At 38.3% G+C, this 15677-nt stretch overlaps 1 protein-coding gene and 1 long non-coding RNA gene across 2 annotated transcripts; both read left to right on the forward strand.

The window, feature by feature from the left end:
- Positions 1–178: 178 nt before the first annotated feature.
- On the forward strand, positions 179–14296 carry LOC126378129 (porphobilinogen deaminase). The gene is made up of 7 exons (XM_050026314.1): positions 179–451; positions 1448–1520; positions 6664–6850; positions 8589–8671; positions 9676–9857; positions 10335–10494; positions 11843–14296. The coding sequence occupies exons 1-7, from the start codon at positions 401–403 to the stop codon at positions 12346–12348; spliced, it is 1242 nt and encodes a 413-aa protein (XP_049882271.1). The 5' UTR covers positions 179–400; the 3' UTR covers positions 12349–14296.
- LOC126378242 (uncharacterized) lies at positions 2404–3901 on the forward strand. The gene is made up of 3 exons (XR_007568057.1): positions 2404–2859; positions 3492–3531; positions 3700–3901. It is a non-coding gene; the product is annotated as an uncharacterized LOC126378242 (long non-coding RNA).
- Positions 14297–15677: the final 1381 nt, after the last annotated feature.

Genomic DNA, 15677 nt, shown 5'->3' on the forward strand with positions numbered 1-15677 from the left:
TTGTCTAGTGATTCTATAGTCTCTGCTTACCCCGGTGGGAAGTAGGCGTGAGTTTATGTATGTATGTATGTATTTTATCTAGTGAAATTCTGGTGGTTCGAGAGACCGCTCAGTTTTAGTGGTTTCTGGTGGTTTGCACGGCCGCATTTGGTGGGCTGGTGAAAATAAAGTTGGCAACACTGCAGGCGACGTCCAGTTGAAGATGTTGTGATTTGGAATATTTTAATATTTATGTACGCATTAATTACCTTGTCCACTACAGTGTTGGTGACAAGGAATTGACGGCGGTTAAAATCATTTTATTCTGTGTAACGTACCGACTGAAATTCATGACATAACCTTAAAATATTTGTGTTCGTCCTAAGTTACATAAATAGTTATTTCCTTTAATTAAATTGCAATGGAAAGCGAGGGCAAGGATGTTATACGGGTCGGGTCGAGGAAGAGCGAGGTACGTACGGTGTTATGCCAATCAATGTACTATAATTACTTGCATAATTTCAGCCTACTTTGCCTACTTAGAAACATCTACTTTGGCTCTGTCTAAAACTAATCATGATGCGGAATAATTGAGTAATGCATGTTTTATCTTAGTGTATATCTTCACGCTATATATCCTTTCAGGGTAGACTGGAAAAAGTGTCTCCATAATTTAGTCAAGCACAAAACATGTATTATTTTGTTAAGACAAATGTTTTTTTAACTATTTAAGTAAAGAAAGGAACATTATCTAAGAGTTATTTTTGATCTTTAAACTTATAAATTTTAATTATTATTAAAAAATGTTCAGTGTTCTTAATTCTTATTAGAATCTTTTTATCCTGTGTGATGACTGTAGGGGTTCAATACATTAACTGAAGTGACTAAGTTGGTAAATTCTTATTCATTTAGTAAGTGAAAGTCAAGTTAATGACTACAAGGTTGATGAGTTAAGCAGTTATTCCTTACCAATTAAATGCCTTTTTTAAAATCACATTTGGTAGTGGTTTTGGTGTTGTTAAAAACCTCACAATAGCAAACATCAGCTGTTTTTATTAATAAGCTAGTTTCAACCAGCTCAGAAATTCAAATTCAAAATTCATAAATATTTATTTTTCAAAATTGGCTTACAAAGTTAGCGCTTTTGGAACGTCAAAAAATTAAATTACATATTATGTAACTAGCTGTAAACTACTACCATATCAGAATCTGTAACGCTGAGGGAAAGACGTGGCCAGAAAACCTCCCAGCATAGGGCCCTAAAAATTGATGGTCTCAATTTTCCCCCAGATGGATTTTTTTTTTGGGAATCAGTCTCCTAGACTGAAAATTATACCTATTATTAAAAAATTACAAAATTTTATTATTTTTATGTTCAAAATATTAACAACCATGCATTCATATCCCTTAAATACTACATTATGTTGCTGAAGTCAATGTATAAATATATTTTTTTTATTATTTTCAGCTTGCTCTTATCCAAACCAATTTCGTTATTGACACACTGAAGAAAGTTAATCCAGAGAAGGAGTTCAAAATAGGTTTGTTGGTTTTAATCATTTATAATCTTGCATCTTGTGGGTTGTGAAGTGGATTACCAACCCCATCAACCCTGGTGTCGGGGGTATTTTTGAGCCGCCATAGGCCCCTGACATGACTCACGTAACGACTATGTACTTACATCAGTAAGTAGTATCCGCGACCAACGGCTTAGCGTGCCTTCCGAAGCACGGATCATCTTAGTTTTGGACAATCAGGTGGTAAGCCTGTAACGTCCAAACTAGGGATCACAAAGTTATTTTTGTAATTTGTCCCCACCAGGATTAGAACCCGGGATCGTGAGCACAACGCTCAACCACTGGACCACGGAGGCTGTTATCATTTATAATAGTAACAAGTTTATTTTAGGCTATGATGGCCCATAGAAAACATCTTGTGACACTTCAGTCTTATCAACGCGATGCTAAGATATGGGCTAATCTTCAGGTTGTTGGAACACAAATCTACATGGAAAACAAAACAATATTACACCATTGCTTCTGGTATCTTGATTGATTAACAGTTCGGGGGTTAATTATTCTAAATTGAAATCTATGGCATATTTAAAATAATGCAAAAATGTTTTTTTGTGAATTTGTGAAAATATCTCAAATATTAATCAAATGAGATACTTTTTACTTTCGTATGGCAATACCGTCCTGTGACGTCATCAATAAAAGCGGTCAAACGTCGTACTCATTGTTACTTAATTCATAAATAAAATTCGTAAATAAGTCGAAATGTAAAATGAGATTGATTTTTGATCATCTTAGACTGGCTTCTATTTTTAGATTAGCATATTATAATTTGTCTTTGACCCAATCAATCATTTGGTTACATTCGATAAATATTTAAATAATTTTTGACAATGAAATGAAACTCAGAACAATAACTAAAGCATAGAAGGAAGGCTAAAATAAGAATTCAGAAACTATAAACCGGCTCTCTTCTAGCTTACGACACAAACTATGAGTGAGAAAAGGACAAATGATTCGCTCTTTGCTTCATTTTTTCCGAGGTTGTCACAACATGAAATGTCATTTGGACCTATTGGACTCATTTTAACTCGGCCAAATACATAGTAACATACATAAGAAGATTTTACTTATATTTACCGAACTATTTGACACGGTCGCGTCAACTGTGTTTACGAGTGTCTTGTGTTCAGATTGTTTTAAGTGATAATTTAACAATATTTTTCCAAATAAATGGAAAGAAACTTTTATTTATATCAAATAATTGAGTGTCTCGACTGTGTGACATTATGTCTTGTGTGGTATGGGGCTGCAGCTCACATTCAGGAAGAAAAGAAAATAGCCAACAACTTCTGTCGTTTCATCGGTAAGTTTTTTGTAATTTTCTAGTGAAATGTGAACTGCTGAACAATTTTAGGAAAGTAATATGTTTTGCTGAATAGATTTGTAGCATAAAATATTTGAGATATCCATTATATTATACGTTTCATCGATGAATACGGAATTGATTTGAGGTTATGTTGATTGTCCATAGTGATGTACTAAAATTATCGATACTTTTAATTTTTAGATTTCCTGTAGACGATAACAAAGAGAAAGAATGGATAATTCGCATTAATAGACGAAATTGGATTCCAAATAAGTACAGCCGTATTTGCTCGAAACATTTTACTGCGGATTCATTTATGTGTGTTCCTAATTCAAAGTGGAGGCGTCTTCGAGACGATGCTATTCCTACATTGAACATTATAGATCAGACAGATGAAATGGTGTTTAAATTTAAATTTCAGCCTAGCCTGCATCATCTCACTGCTGGATAGATAGATAAGATATTTGTATCATGTTATCACAACACGTTTATACTATCTATCATTCAACTACATATTATTATGTACTTAATAAACTTAGTATATACTAAGTCTGTAGTTGTTTTATGTCTAAACAATTATGAGTTGTACACGTTTTATATAAGTAAATTATTATTATCTTTGATTTCAGATATTAAATCCAAAAGTGTCGACTGGATTTACATGAAAAGGTATATCAAATAATTTTCTTTTTTTATATTTTTAACATGATATACATATATAGAGTGTATAATTCAACCAGCTGCACAATGCACTTAAATCAGATATATTTTACTTTTATTTTTATAGATTATTTTGTACATATACTATTTTAACATTATTATTAAACTTTATTTCAGTCAGTTCAAGAAGACGAGATGAAAAATTTAAAAGAAAAGCTGAACAAGTCCCGCCTCAAGATCAAACGACTTAATGAAAAAAAAAAACAATGTGACAGGGTGTCACAAAGACAGTTTCTAAGCAAATTGACACTGTTTAGAAATTAATAAATTTGTATTTATTGTAAATATAATGTACATAATTAATAACGTGTGAAATAAATACTTGCTAATGAACAGATTTACGATCTAATTTATATTTCAGTTTACCTCCTGTTCTTATTTACTCCTACTCCAACACTCCAGGTTGATACGAACTGCGCCCAATAAAGAATGTAATGAATGTTATAGATTTGTGTAAGCGACTTAGATAAATCTTGACTAAACCTTCCTTTACAAATACAAATATACTTTATTGCACACAACATACAATACTTACAAGTTTTACACGAAAGATACAGTACACCACCTACCTACCTTTTACTTTCCCTTTCTGTTCTCTTATGAATACTTGTATGCCGTATTTTTTTAAGTATAATGCTATATCTAGTAGGTACGAGTATGGTAATCCTAGTATTGAAACAGCTTGTAGCCCTAGTAAAGACCGCCATTTTATGTTTACAGAGTGGCACGTTTTTTCTGTAGGTATTTCCAGTCCATACTCTTTTCTATGTCTATGGCGTGACCCCATCGGGCCTCTTACCGTCTGTGCGGCTTAGACCCGGCGGCGGCGGTTCCAATTTGCACGGCACGTCGATCGACACCAGTGCACGGCGGATGACATCATAAATAAATTCGAATATTACAAAATACTTACCGATGAAACGATAACAGTTAGCTATTTTCTTTCCTTCCTGAATGTGAGCTGCAGCTCCAAACTAATATAAACCAGACAATACAGACTTTGTGTTCTTGCAAATAAATGATTGATTGATTGATTGATTGATATAATCCAAAAATGGTTAGATACTTACCTATCAGAGACAGAGTCTCCTTTCATCAAGAAGAAGATAATTGCATCCTACAAAAAGAAATCTTGTAAAAAAAAATTATCGACATTAATTGTAAGTAAATTTAATTTTATCGACATATTACTAAAGTGAAACCCAACACTAGGCAATGAAAAACTTGTGACAACCTACGAAATTACGAAACAATTTTTGTATATGCGTCTTTGTCTAACATTACGCCGGTTCCGTAAGATAAAGTAGAGCAGAATTATAGAGTTCTGTTGCTATTTTAGCCTTCCTTCTATGCTTTAGTTATTGTTCTGAGAAATGAAATGACTTTCATTTTATTATGAATAAGTATGTGCAAAACAAACACATGTACTTGTATGGTAATGAGTAATATCATGTACTCGTACCCACTTTAGAACCCTGTCGCACTATCTTATTTGACATTTAATGAGACTTATGGTTTAATTTGTCAAAAAAGTTAATATGACATGGTTTAAAAGTGTATACATATTAGTACTCGTGACTGTAAGTAAAGTACATTGTAAGTTATAACGTCTTATCAATATAAAATGTAATGGTCGTCCATCACGACACAATGGCTGGCTTGTGTGTATAAAATCAAACCGTGATGCAATATACTCCAAGATAAGGGATATAGATTATGTACAGCCAACTAGCTACTTGACATACTTTTCATTTTTTATTTGGTTTTTCCTTTTGAGCACACACATTTATTGAATGTACCTCCAACATCAAATAAATTATATTATAATAACAATTAAGCCGGTCATAGGATGGGTGACCACAAAAAAAGAAAAAAAAAGTTTTTATCTCGAGCTCCTCCGTGCTTCGGAAGGCACGTTAAGCCGTTGGTCCCGGTTGCATTAGCAGTCGTTAATAACCACCAATCCGCACTGGGCCCGCGTGGTGGTTTAAGGCCCGATCTCCCTATCCATCCATAGGGAAGGCCCGTGCCCCAGCAGTGGGGACGTTAATGGGCTGGTGATGAACAATTAAGCTAAAAATTAACTAATTTACTACTTGTATCCTATTAAAAAAAAATACATACCGCGCGTGCGTGAGCCGTGGTAGCCCAGTTGGTAGAACGCTTGTCTCTCACTTCGAGGTCGCAGGTTCGAATCCAGCACAGACCTAAACCAGTGATTGTCGAATTTGTTTTCGAAAAAACTGAAACTAACGAAAAACATTTTCTTTTTTCAATGTAACTTATTTATGAATTTTAATAAAAAAAAACGTAATAATAAGTCCGACATTTTATCACGTTTCTCTATGACGTCACAGGTTGCATTTTCATACAAATTCCGTAGTAATTTCGTGTTTTGACGTATAGTAAAAAGTAACTGATTTGACTAGTTGGAAACTAGCCTATTATGAAAATCCATAATTTTTTTAACTACTCAACGCCAATTAGCCAACTGCTCGACCATTAGGCCTCAAACTGGATGACAGCGGCAGCGGCGCGGGGGCGGCAGCGGTGCGGGGAGCGGGGTACTAGCGGTGCGAAATCGTACGAAACAAAAGAACTACAATCGAAAATGTGTTGTCGTCGTTTCGACATCGCGTTCATTTGAGACACATCCCTATACCGCCGCAACACCGCGCGATCTGCCCGCTGGCATCGAGAACGGAACAGCGGCCGCCGCGCCGCTCCCGCGCCGCTATCGCCGCCGCGCCGCTGCCGCTGTCATCCAGTTTGAGCCCTTATAGACGGCGTTACGACTCACCATCTATCACGTTGGTCTAACAGAAAGCTCGGTGAGGCGTGGGTACTTAGTTCATCTTGCGATGGCTTTAGACATAGTCGTGAACTTATTAACTGCCAGTAGGGACGCAAAATGGAAGTTAAATACTGACTACTATACAGGGTGTTGCCATGATCCTGAGTTAATATCAAGTGGAAAAAAAATCCGACGGAAAATTCCACTTGAATTAACTCAAGATCATGGTCTGAATCATCCCTGACAGTATTAGTTACGATGTCACTAACACCCTGTATATTTTCCAGTAACAATGACAACATTAGGAGACCGTATTCTGGACGTTTCCCTCCCTAAGATCGGAGAGAAATCTCTCTTCACCAAAGACTTGGAAGACGCCCTGAGGAGCAACAGTGTGGACTTCGTCGTACATTCCTTGAAAGACCTGCCCACGTGTCTGCCTGAGGGGCTGGCTATCGGAGCTGTGTTTGAAAGGTGAGGGTACCATCTACAATAACTATCTTCTAATAATAATAACATACAGGTACGATTCGAGGCGGGCTTTTTATTAAGGTTTAGTTTAAGTGTTAATTGTACATAATTTATTTTATTTTGAGTTCTGTTTTAGTTTTATTTAATTAGGGTTCCCTAGCCTAATGACAAAAAACGGAACCCTTATAGATTCGCCATGTCTGTCCGTCCGTATGTACAGCCACTTTTCTCCGAAACTATAATAGCTATACTGTTGAAACTTGATAAATATGTGTATTCTGTGAACCGCATTAAGATTTTTACGCAATGATAGAAATAAAACAATAAATTTTGGGGGTCCCCATGCATAGAACTGAAACTCAAAAAAATTTTTTTCATCAAATCCATACGTGTGGGGTATCTATGGATAGGTCTTCCAAAATGGTATTGAGGTTTCTAATATCATTTTTTCTAAACTGAATAGTTTGCGCGAGAGACACTTCCAAAGTGGTAAAATGTGTCCCCCCCCCCCCCCTGTAACATCTAAAATAAGAAGAGGATAAAACTAAAAAAAATATATGATGTAGATTAGCATGCAAACTACCAACGAAAATTGGTTTGACCCAGATCTAGTAAGTAGTTTTTTTTTAATACATCATAAATCGTAAACCGTAATTTACTTTTCATTCAATCAACTCAAGTATAGGAAAGATAAAGCTAATTGGTGCGTAAGTACAGTGCGTAACTTTTATATTATGTTACTTGCTGTTACGGAACCCTTCATGGGCGAGTCCGACTCGCACTTGGCCCCTTTTTTATTTTTGTTTTGTTTCATATTTTTGTTCTGTAACTGTTTTGTTTATGGTGTAAATAAAGTTTTATTGTCATTTAAGAAAATAAAAATAATAACAATAGTTGTGAATTCACTGTCGGAATAATCATGAAAATGTTGGTATTATTTTTAGTTATATTCAGTTCCTTGTTTTTGCGACGGAAAAATTCCACTTGATATCAACTCAGAATCATAGTCTGAATCATCTCTCAAAGTTTTCGTTACGATGTCACTAACGCATATCTATTATATTATTCTAGAAAAAGACGTAGAATTTAAAACATAAACATAAATAGCTTATATGTGTCCTACCCACTTCTAGACACAGGCCTGCCCTCATTCAATCGTATGGGCATTTGGGCTCGTAGCCCGGGACCAACGGCTTAACGTGCCTTCCGAAGCACGGAATCATCTTACTTTTTCGGACATCCAACTAATTCTACCTAAACAAACGACAGTTTCACAAAGTGATTTTCTACTGTGTCCTCATCGGAAATCGAATCCGGACCTCCTGATTACAAGCCCAATGGTGTAGTTACTAGACTACAGAGTCTGTTATTTTGTTACTTTAGGCACTCGAGGAGCTCGGTGGCGCAGCGGTTAATGCGCTCGGTCTGCGATTCTTGAAGTTAAGTAACTTTCGCAAAGGCCGGTCATAGGATGAATGACCACAAAAAACAAGTTTTCATCTCGAGCTCCTCCGTGCTTCGGAAGGCACGTTAAGCCGTTGGTCCCGGCTGCATTAGCAGTCGTTAATAACCATCAATCCGCACTGGGCCCGCGTGATGGTTTAAGGCCCGATCTCCCTATCCATCCATAGGGAAGGCCCGTGCCCCAGCAGTGGGGACGTTAATGGGCTGATGATGATGACGCACTCGGTACAGATTGGAAAAAAACCTATTAATGATAATGTCCTCTTCACTTCCATAGAGAAGACCCGAGAGATGCGCTGGTTCTTCGGGAAGACTTGAAACACCACTCGCTGGCGACCCTGCCGGCTGGGTCTGTAATAGGTAATTATTTTTTATTTATTTTTTTAATTAAGATGGGTTTGCTTTTGACTTCGTTCTTCCACAAGGAGAAGAAGAGATCGAGACGTTGGAACGAGCTTACCCAGAAAATGTCTATTCACCCGTGATTTAAAGGACCCCAGGTTATAAGAGTCAGGAAACACCGACGCCGGCAGCCCATTCCATTCCTTGGCAGTGCGCATTATGAAGGATGAAGCGAAGCGCTTGGTGCGGATTAGTGGTATGTCAACCAAGTAAGGATGGTAACCCGCCGTACGTCTGGATGTCCTAATTGTAATTATAATCAATATTATTTACTAACCGTTGTCTTAACGTGCCTTCCGAAGCACGGATCATCTTACTTTCGGACAATCTGGTGATGAACCTGTAATGTCCTAACCAAACTAGGGAAGGTGGGCGGCTCAATAGTAACCCTAACACTAACACCAGGGTTGATGGGGTTGGTAATCCACCTCATAACCCACACGATGGAAGAAGAGACTGTTGACTTCATTCGGACGCCATAGAGACAGCCAATCAGCTCGCGACACCAAACACTTCAGGATCCCGATACCGACCCCGCTGGCGTTGTCGACGATTTCCCTCAATCAGCGCTTATCGCTATCAACCACTGGGGTCGATTAATTCTTTCAAATATTTTTCCTCTCAGACGACGCCCTGAGCCGAGGTTCGCACCCTCAGGCCTGTTGTCTTAAATGTTGTATCGGGTGAGTGCCTTCAGCGCTCCCCATTTGTCCGGCCAAGTAGTCAATGCCATCTGCGGCATATCTACGATAAGTCACGTCAAAAAATTTTGACGTACAGTCATGAGCAATATCATGTACCCACTTTAGAACCCTGTCGCACTATCATATTTGACATTTAATGAGACTTACGGTTTAATTTGTCAAAAAAGTGAATGTGACATGGTTTCAGAGTGTATACATATTAGTACTCGTGACTGTACGTTGCCTAAATAAGTTCTTATTCAGGACACCAATCCCCAGGAACGTCTTCCCTCCGGCGCACGGCGCAACTCCGCGGCTCCCACCCACACCTCTCCATACAGGACGTGCGCGGCAACCTCAACACGAGGCTGCGCAAGCTGGACGCCGGCGAGCCCTACGCCGCCCTCATCCTCGCCAGCGCGGGGCTCCACCGCATGGGCTGGGCCGCACGCATCTCTAAGGTAAGCTGGCAATTAGAATTATGAGCACCAGTATCAATCAAGTAATAATCATCATCAGCCCATTAACGTCCCCACTGCTGGGGCACGGGCCTTCCCTATGGATGGATAGGGAGATCGGGCCTTAAACCACCACGCGGGCCCAGTGCGGATTCATGGTTATCAACGACTGCTAATGCAGCCGGGACCAACGGCTTAACGTGCCTTCCGAAGCACGGCGGAGCTCGAGAAGAAATCTTTTTTTTGTGGTCACCCATCCTATGACCGGCCTTTACGAAAGTTGCTTAACTTCAACAATCGCAGACCGAGCGCGTTTACCGCTGCGCCACCGAGCTCCTCTACGTAGTATTATTCCTTATTTTATGCCCCTAGGACTGGGACCGAATGAAAACAGAACATGTTCAGCTGCTTCTCGGGCACTTCGTAAAACAATTAATAAATAAGAAAAACCTGTTCTAATATGCTTCCTCGTTACACCAGGTCCTCCCGTGTTCAGAGCTGATGTACGCAGTGGGCCAGGGCGCGCTAGCAGTGGAGTGTCGAGCTGACAACCAGAGCATACTGGACATGTTGGCTCCCTTCAACCATCCTGAGACATACTGCCGTGTGTTAACTGAGCGGACCTTCCTGAAGACGCTAGGTGAGATAACCAGCATATACTAGACAACCAGCGTGTAATGACTAGACATTTAAGTAGTAGAGTAGGAAAATAGTAAATAGTAGTAGTATTATTTTAAATCGCTTGAGACCCTGCGTATACAGTATAATAATGTCTTTAGGATGATGTTGGGTCTACCGCGTTTTTGTAGCGATTCGGGGATGTTTGCGGAGTATCAGACCGATGGTTTCGAAGCGATCTTACGCAAAAAAACTGGCTCCCTGCTCACCAGGTTGAGAAACAGCCCCCAACAGCATCCTGAAGACATTAGCTGATCGATACACATCGCCGCTTTGGAGATGTTTTGTGCGTAGGGTGACGATCACGGGAAATTACCCGTTCACGTGATGGTCATGAATGCGTGCAAAATATAATTTTCGTTACTAACAATAGTTTCATAAGTCACATCTTACTAACATAATATGGATGTAAATTTTTTGATCCGAAATAAACAATTTTATTTATTTATTTCTTTAGATAAGTATTATATTATTTATTATTCTTTTTTTTTGTTATGTTGGTATCATTATATTTTTATTGCACCAGCCCGTGCTCCAATGAATAATCTTCTTTCACCCTAAGGTTGCCTGGCAGAAATTGCTGTTTAGCAATAAGGCCGCCTATTGTGCTTATGTTTTATTCGTATGTTTATGTCCTTTGTATATGTTGTTGTGCAATAAAGTATTATTGATTGATTGATTGAAAATAGGAATGAAAGATGACGGATGAAAGTGCGAGAGGCATAAAAGCGAGAACTAGTATGGTAATAGAGAACAGGAATGAATGAGGTAGTGTAGAGTAGGGCCTAAAAACGGGCAAGAATAAGATACGTCTGTATGTAGTTGTACAAAGACCCTGCATAACCTGCGGCAGGGGTAGGAATAAAAAAAATGACTAGACAACCTTTTATAATTAGAAGGTCAGACAGGCAGCCGCTTCTGTAAAAAACCGGACCTGTCAAATCTTCAGTTTAGGTAAGCGGACCCTGTGAGAAACGCGATAATGCTATGAAGATGATGATCAGTTTTACATAACATAAACAGCCTATATACGTCCCACTGCTAAGTACAGGCCTCCCCTCAATCAACCGGAGGTTGGTGGAGGTGTTTTTTTACGGCTAATGGCCGGGACCAACGGCTTAACGTGCCTTCCGCAGCACGGAGGAGCTCGAGATGATGAAATTGATAGGTTAGGTTATCCGCACTGGGCCCGCGTGTTGGTTTAAGGCCCGATCTCCCTATTCATCCATAGGGAAGGCCCCTGCCCCAGCAGTGGGGACGTTAATGGGCTGATGATGATGATTTAAAGTGATATTTTTCCTCATGTGCAGGCGGCGGTTGCAGCGCACCAGTCGGAGTATCGACAAGCCTGAAGCCTGTAGACGAACAGTATCAATTGACGATCTCCGGAGCAGTATGGAGTCTAGATGGCACTACCAAGGTCGACCACAAACTCACCCAAACATTCCCACAAATAATTAAAACACAGAAACACAAACTCAGCCCCACAGAAGAAAACGGCAGCAAAAAAATAAAAATCGATTCTGGCAGTGCCAACCCTAGTTCTAAGGAAGCTGACAACCCTATTGGGAAACTGAATGAGAAAATTACAGAAAAGTCCGGTATTTTGTCCTGTGAAGATGTCGAAGGTAATAGCGAAGGCAAAGATTTATTCTCCGGTCTGACTGAAAATACAAATATACCTATAGATGTAATAAAGAAGTGTGATGATCTGGGAAGGGATATAGCGAATGCGCTAATAGATAAAGGTGCTCTTGAAGTCATGAAAGTCACGCAAGATATGATCAGAAGTTCTGTTGCGGCGAAATCATCATGATTTCTACTTATTTATAAATGTTCTAATTCCTACAGACACCATATAATTTTAAGTTATACCTGTCATTCTCTTATCGAAAAAAGGAAAGGGACGAGTAATCGACAGGCATAAAATTTATGGAACACATATCAATTTTAGGCAGAAATCTAAAACAACCCTTTAAAAAATGTAGTTTGCTCAATAACCCGACAGAATTAAGTTGACAGTACACGTCAACCGTGTTGCATATCAACGAGATGCCTATTTTATTCGCCCGGGTTATTCATTCATTTAAAATAGTTGTCAACCATTCGTCCCTTTTCTGTGGATAAGAAAATGACGAGTATAACTTAAAATAAAATTGCAGCCTGCAGGAATCGGGGTCATTGTTTTCTTATACAATTTGTTGGAAATTAGCACGTGTTAAAGTTATGCGTCTGTTGTCGTATCCGGTGCTAAAATTGTCACCGTGTTCTAAGATGTTCACGAGACTTCCTAAACTCGAGTCTTCCTCCACTGGACTCTGCCTCAGCTGAGCATTTTGGTATTCCAAGTGGACATTTACGCCCTCGACTTGAGGACTACTCACTGGAGTCTAGCATGTCATACTGCCAACATAATAATACGAAAATAATGACGTCATGCCACACTGGAGTAAACTCGAGGTAAGGTTGACCTACGTTTCCATTGGCGCGGAGCTGAGCGGAGATGTGCAGGTATCGACCAATCACCGCGAGGGTGACGTCTTCGTTTTTCGCTCTCTCGAACGCTGTGATTGGTCAAATCCGCACATCTCCGCGTCAATGGAATCCCGGCCTTAGAATACTGATTTTCAGCTGATTTCGATGACGGAAACAAGCATAGGAAAGTGCGATAAAGGTTCAACCCTAAGCATTATTTATACAGCGTTTATATTTTATTATGTAAATATATTAGACGGGTGCCGAGCAAACAAATGTGATACAATTTGATATAAAAAAGAAAAATAGTTTGTCTGTGCGTACGGCCGGTGTATAAATGTATATAGTAGACCGTTATTTAAAATAAATATTGTAAATTGTCGATAGGAACCGCGATGACAAAAAAACTAGAACAGTTCTACTTAACGCTACTTTTATTAATTGTTTTATGTTATGGCATAGAATAAGAAATAATACTACGTATAGAATGGCAACTCTGCTCCCATCAGCGGCTGAGCTAGGTTTACCTCCCCTCAACCCCCCCCCCCCCCCTCGATCCTACTTTAGCCTTGAATCGTATGGGCGTCAAACGTCACACACACAGATGCGCGTGTACGATAACGTCAATGTGTCGTGTAAAACGAGGTGTTTTGTATAAAGTGTCCGGGGTGTAGTTATGGCTTCGTTATTTAGAGTTAATTATGAACAATGGTGTGGAAAGTAGAAACTACGAGACACTAAATCAGTCACGTTGGTATAAATAATCTTCGAAACACAAACTTAATTTTAAACTCCTATTTTTATTTCATTTTTCAAGTTATAACTGTCATTTTCTTATCCGTCGAAAAGGAAAGGGACGAATGATTGACAGATTTTATAATTAATGAATGAATAACCCGGACGTATCAAATAGGCATCTCGCTTATGTGCAACCCGTTTGACTTGTGCTGTCAACTGAGTTCTGTCGGATTATTGGGCAATGTAAATTTTTGAGCGGATTGTTTTTCCTGTCTAAAATTGACGTGTTACTCTTATGCCTGTCGATTACACGTCCCTTTCCTTTTCGGCGGATAAGAAAATGACATGTATAACTTATAATAAAATTGGGTGGTAAAAATATTTCTTGTAATCTTATTAAACTGGCAATGCACATTTTATAAATATAATTTAATTCACAGTTGGTATTTGGGAAGAAATTACGAATGTTTATAATACTGTTTGAATCGTAATATGATATAACATACAGGTAATTAAACTGCCTTATTGAAGCTCAATTTTATAAAGCAACAATGGTGCTAATTCCTGTAAACACCATCTAATTTTATTTTAAGTTATATCTGTCACTTTCTTATCCGCCGAAAAGGAAAGGGACGGGTAATCGACAAGCATAAAATTTATGGAACACACGTCAATTTTAAGCACAAATCTAAAACAACCGTCTAAAAATTCGCCCGGGTTATTCATTTATTTACTCATTCTTCCTAAAATTAAGAGCTGTCAATCATCCGTCCCTTTCCTTTTCGGCGGATAAGAAAATGACAGGTATAATTTAAAGTAAAATTAAGAGATGTCTGCAGGAATCGGGGCCACTATTTAAGAAAAAATAGGAACAAATTATGTAAATGTTATTATTATGGGAATTTAGTTTAATTATACCACTGTCATCCAGAAAGTCTACCTCCGAACAAGGGGGTCTGTATATCGTACAGGGTGTTAGTGACATCGTAACGAAAACTGACCAATGATTCAGATCATGATTCTGAGTTGATATCAAGTGAAATTTCTTGTCGGAAAATATATGAGATTTTTGTTTTTTTTTATTATCATTAATTTCAATTCTATACTTTTGCGATGGAAAATCCCACTTTGGATATCAACTCAGAATCATGGTTCATCCCTCTAAGTTTTCGTTATGATGTCACTAACACAATAAGTATTGACTTTGTTGAAAAAAGTTCGTATACTTATAATATTATCATTCACTGTATAGTATGGTTACCGAAAGGTACTTATGGGACAATATTTATTATAGTTAAGTACTTACTCATCATGGTGTTTGTTATACAAGTTTATGTTGAATTTATGTACAATTTTATTTGTTCAATAAACTGGTGATAATGGGAATGCATTGTATTTATTATTGGCATCGGCTTAATGATACATAGATCAATTTCGCATGGATAGGAGAATCCAGTGGAGTAATGGTTAACACGCTCGTCCCGACTTGACAAGAGCTACAGGTTGAAGTCCCGTTGGAGTCAGATTTTTTCTAACAAAATTTTCTCTGTGAATAATAAACATACATCTCTAGATAGTGAGAAATGAGAGACTTTTCAGGTTACTTACGTACGAATTTAACGTATGATTTCTAATATAGATCCCAGGCCTGTCAAATCCACAAAACGCAGCAGGCTATGACGTCAAAAAAGTAAAATAATCCAAGGGTAAGTAATAATTTTAAAATGTCAGTGTAACTACTATCAATTCATTATTTTCTTTTTTTGACGTCATAGCCTGCGTAAAACAGTAATTTATAAATGTTGTCAATGTACCTACCCTCACTTTTTTTTTGCGTTATTTTGTGGTTTTGACACGTCTGGAGTCTACATTACAAAGCATACGTTAAATACGCACGTACCCCCATTTTTTGCGCATAGTGTCCCTTATCTT

This window comes from Pectinophora gossypiella, chromosome 25 (genome assembly GCF_024362695.1).
Source record: "Pectinophora gossypiella chromosome 25, ilPecGoss1.1, whole genome shotgun sequence".
NCBI classification, from domain to species: domain Eukaryota; kingdom Metazoa; phylum Arthropoda; class Insecta; order Lepidoptera; family Gelechiidae; genus Pectinophora; species Pectinophora gossypiella.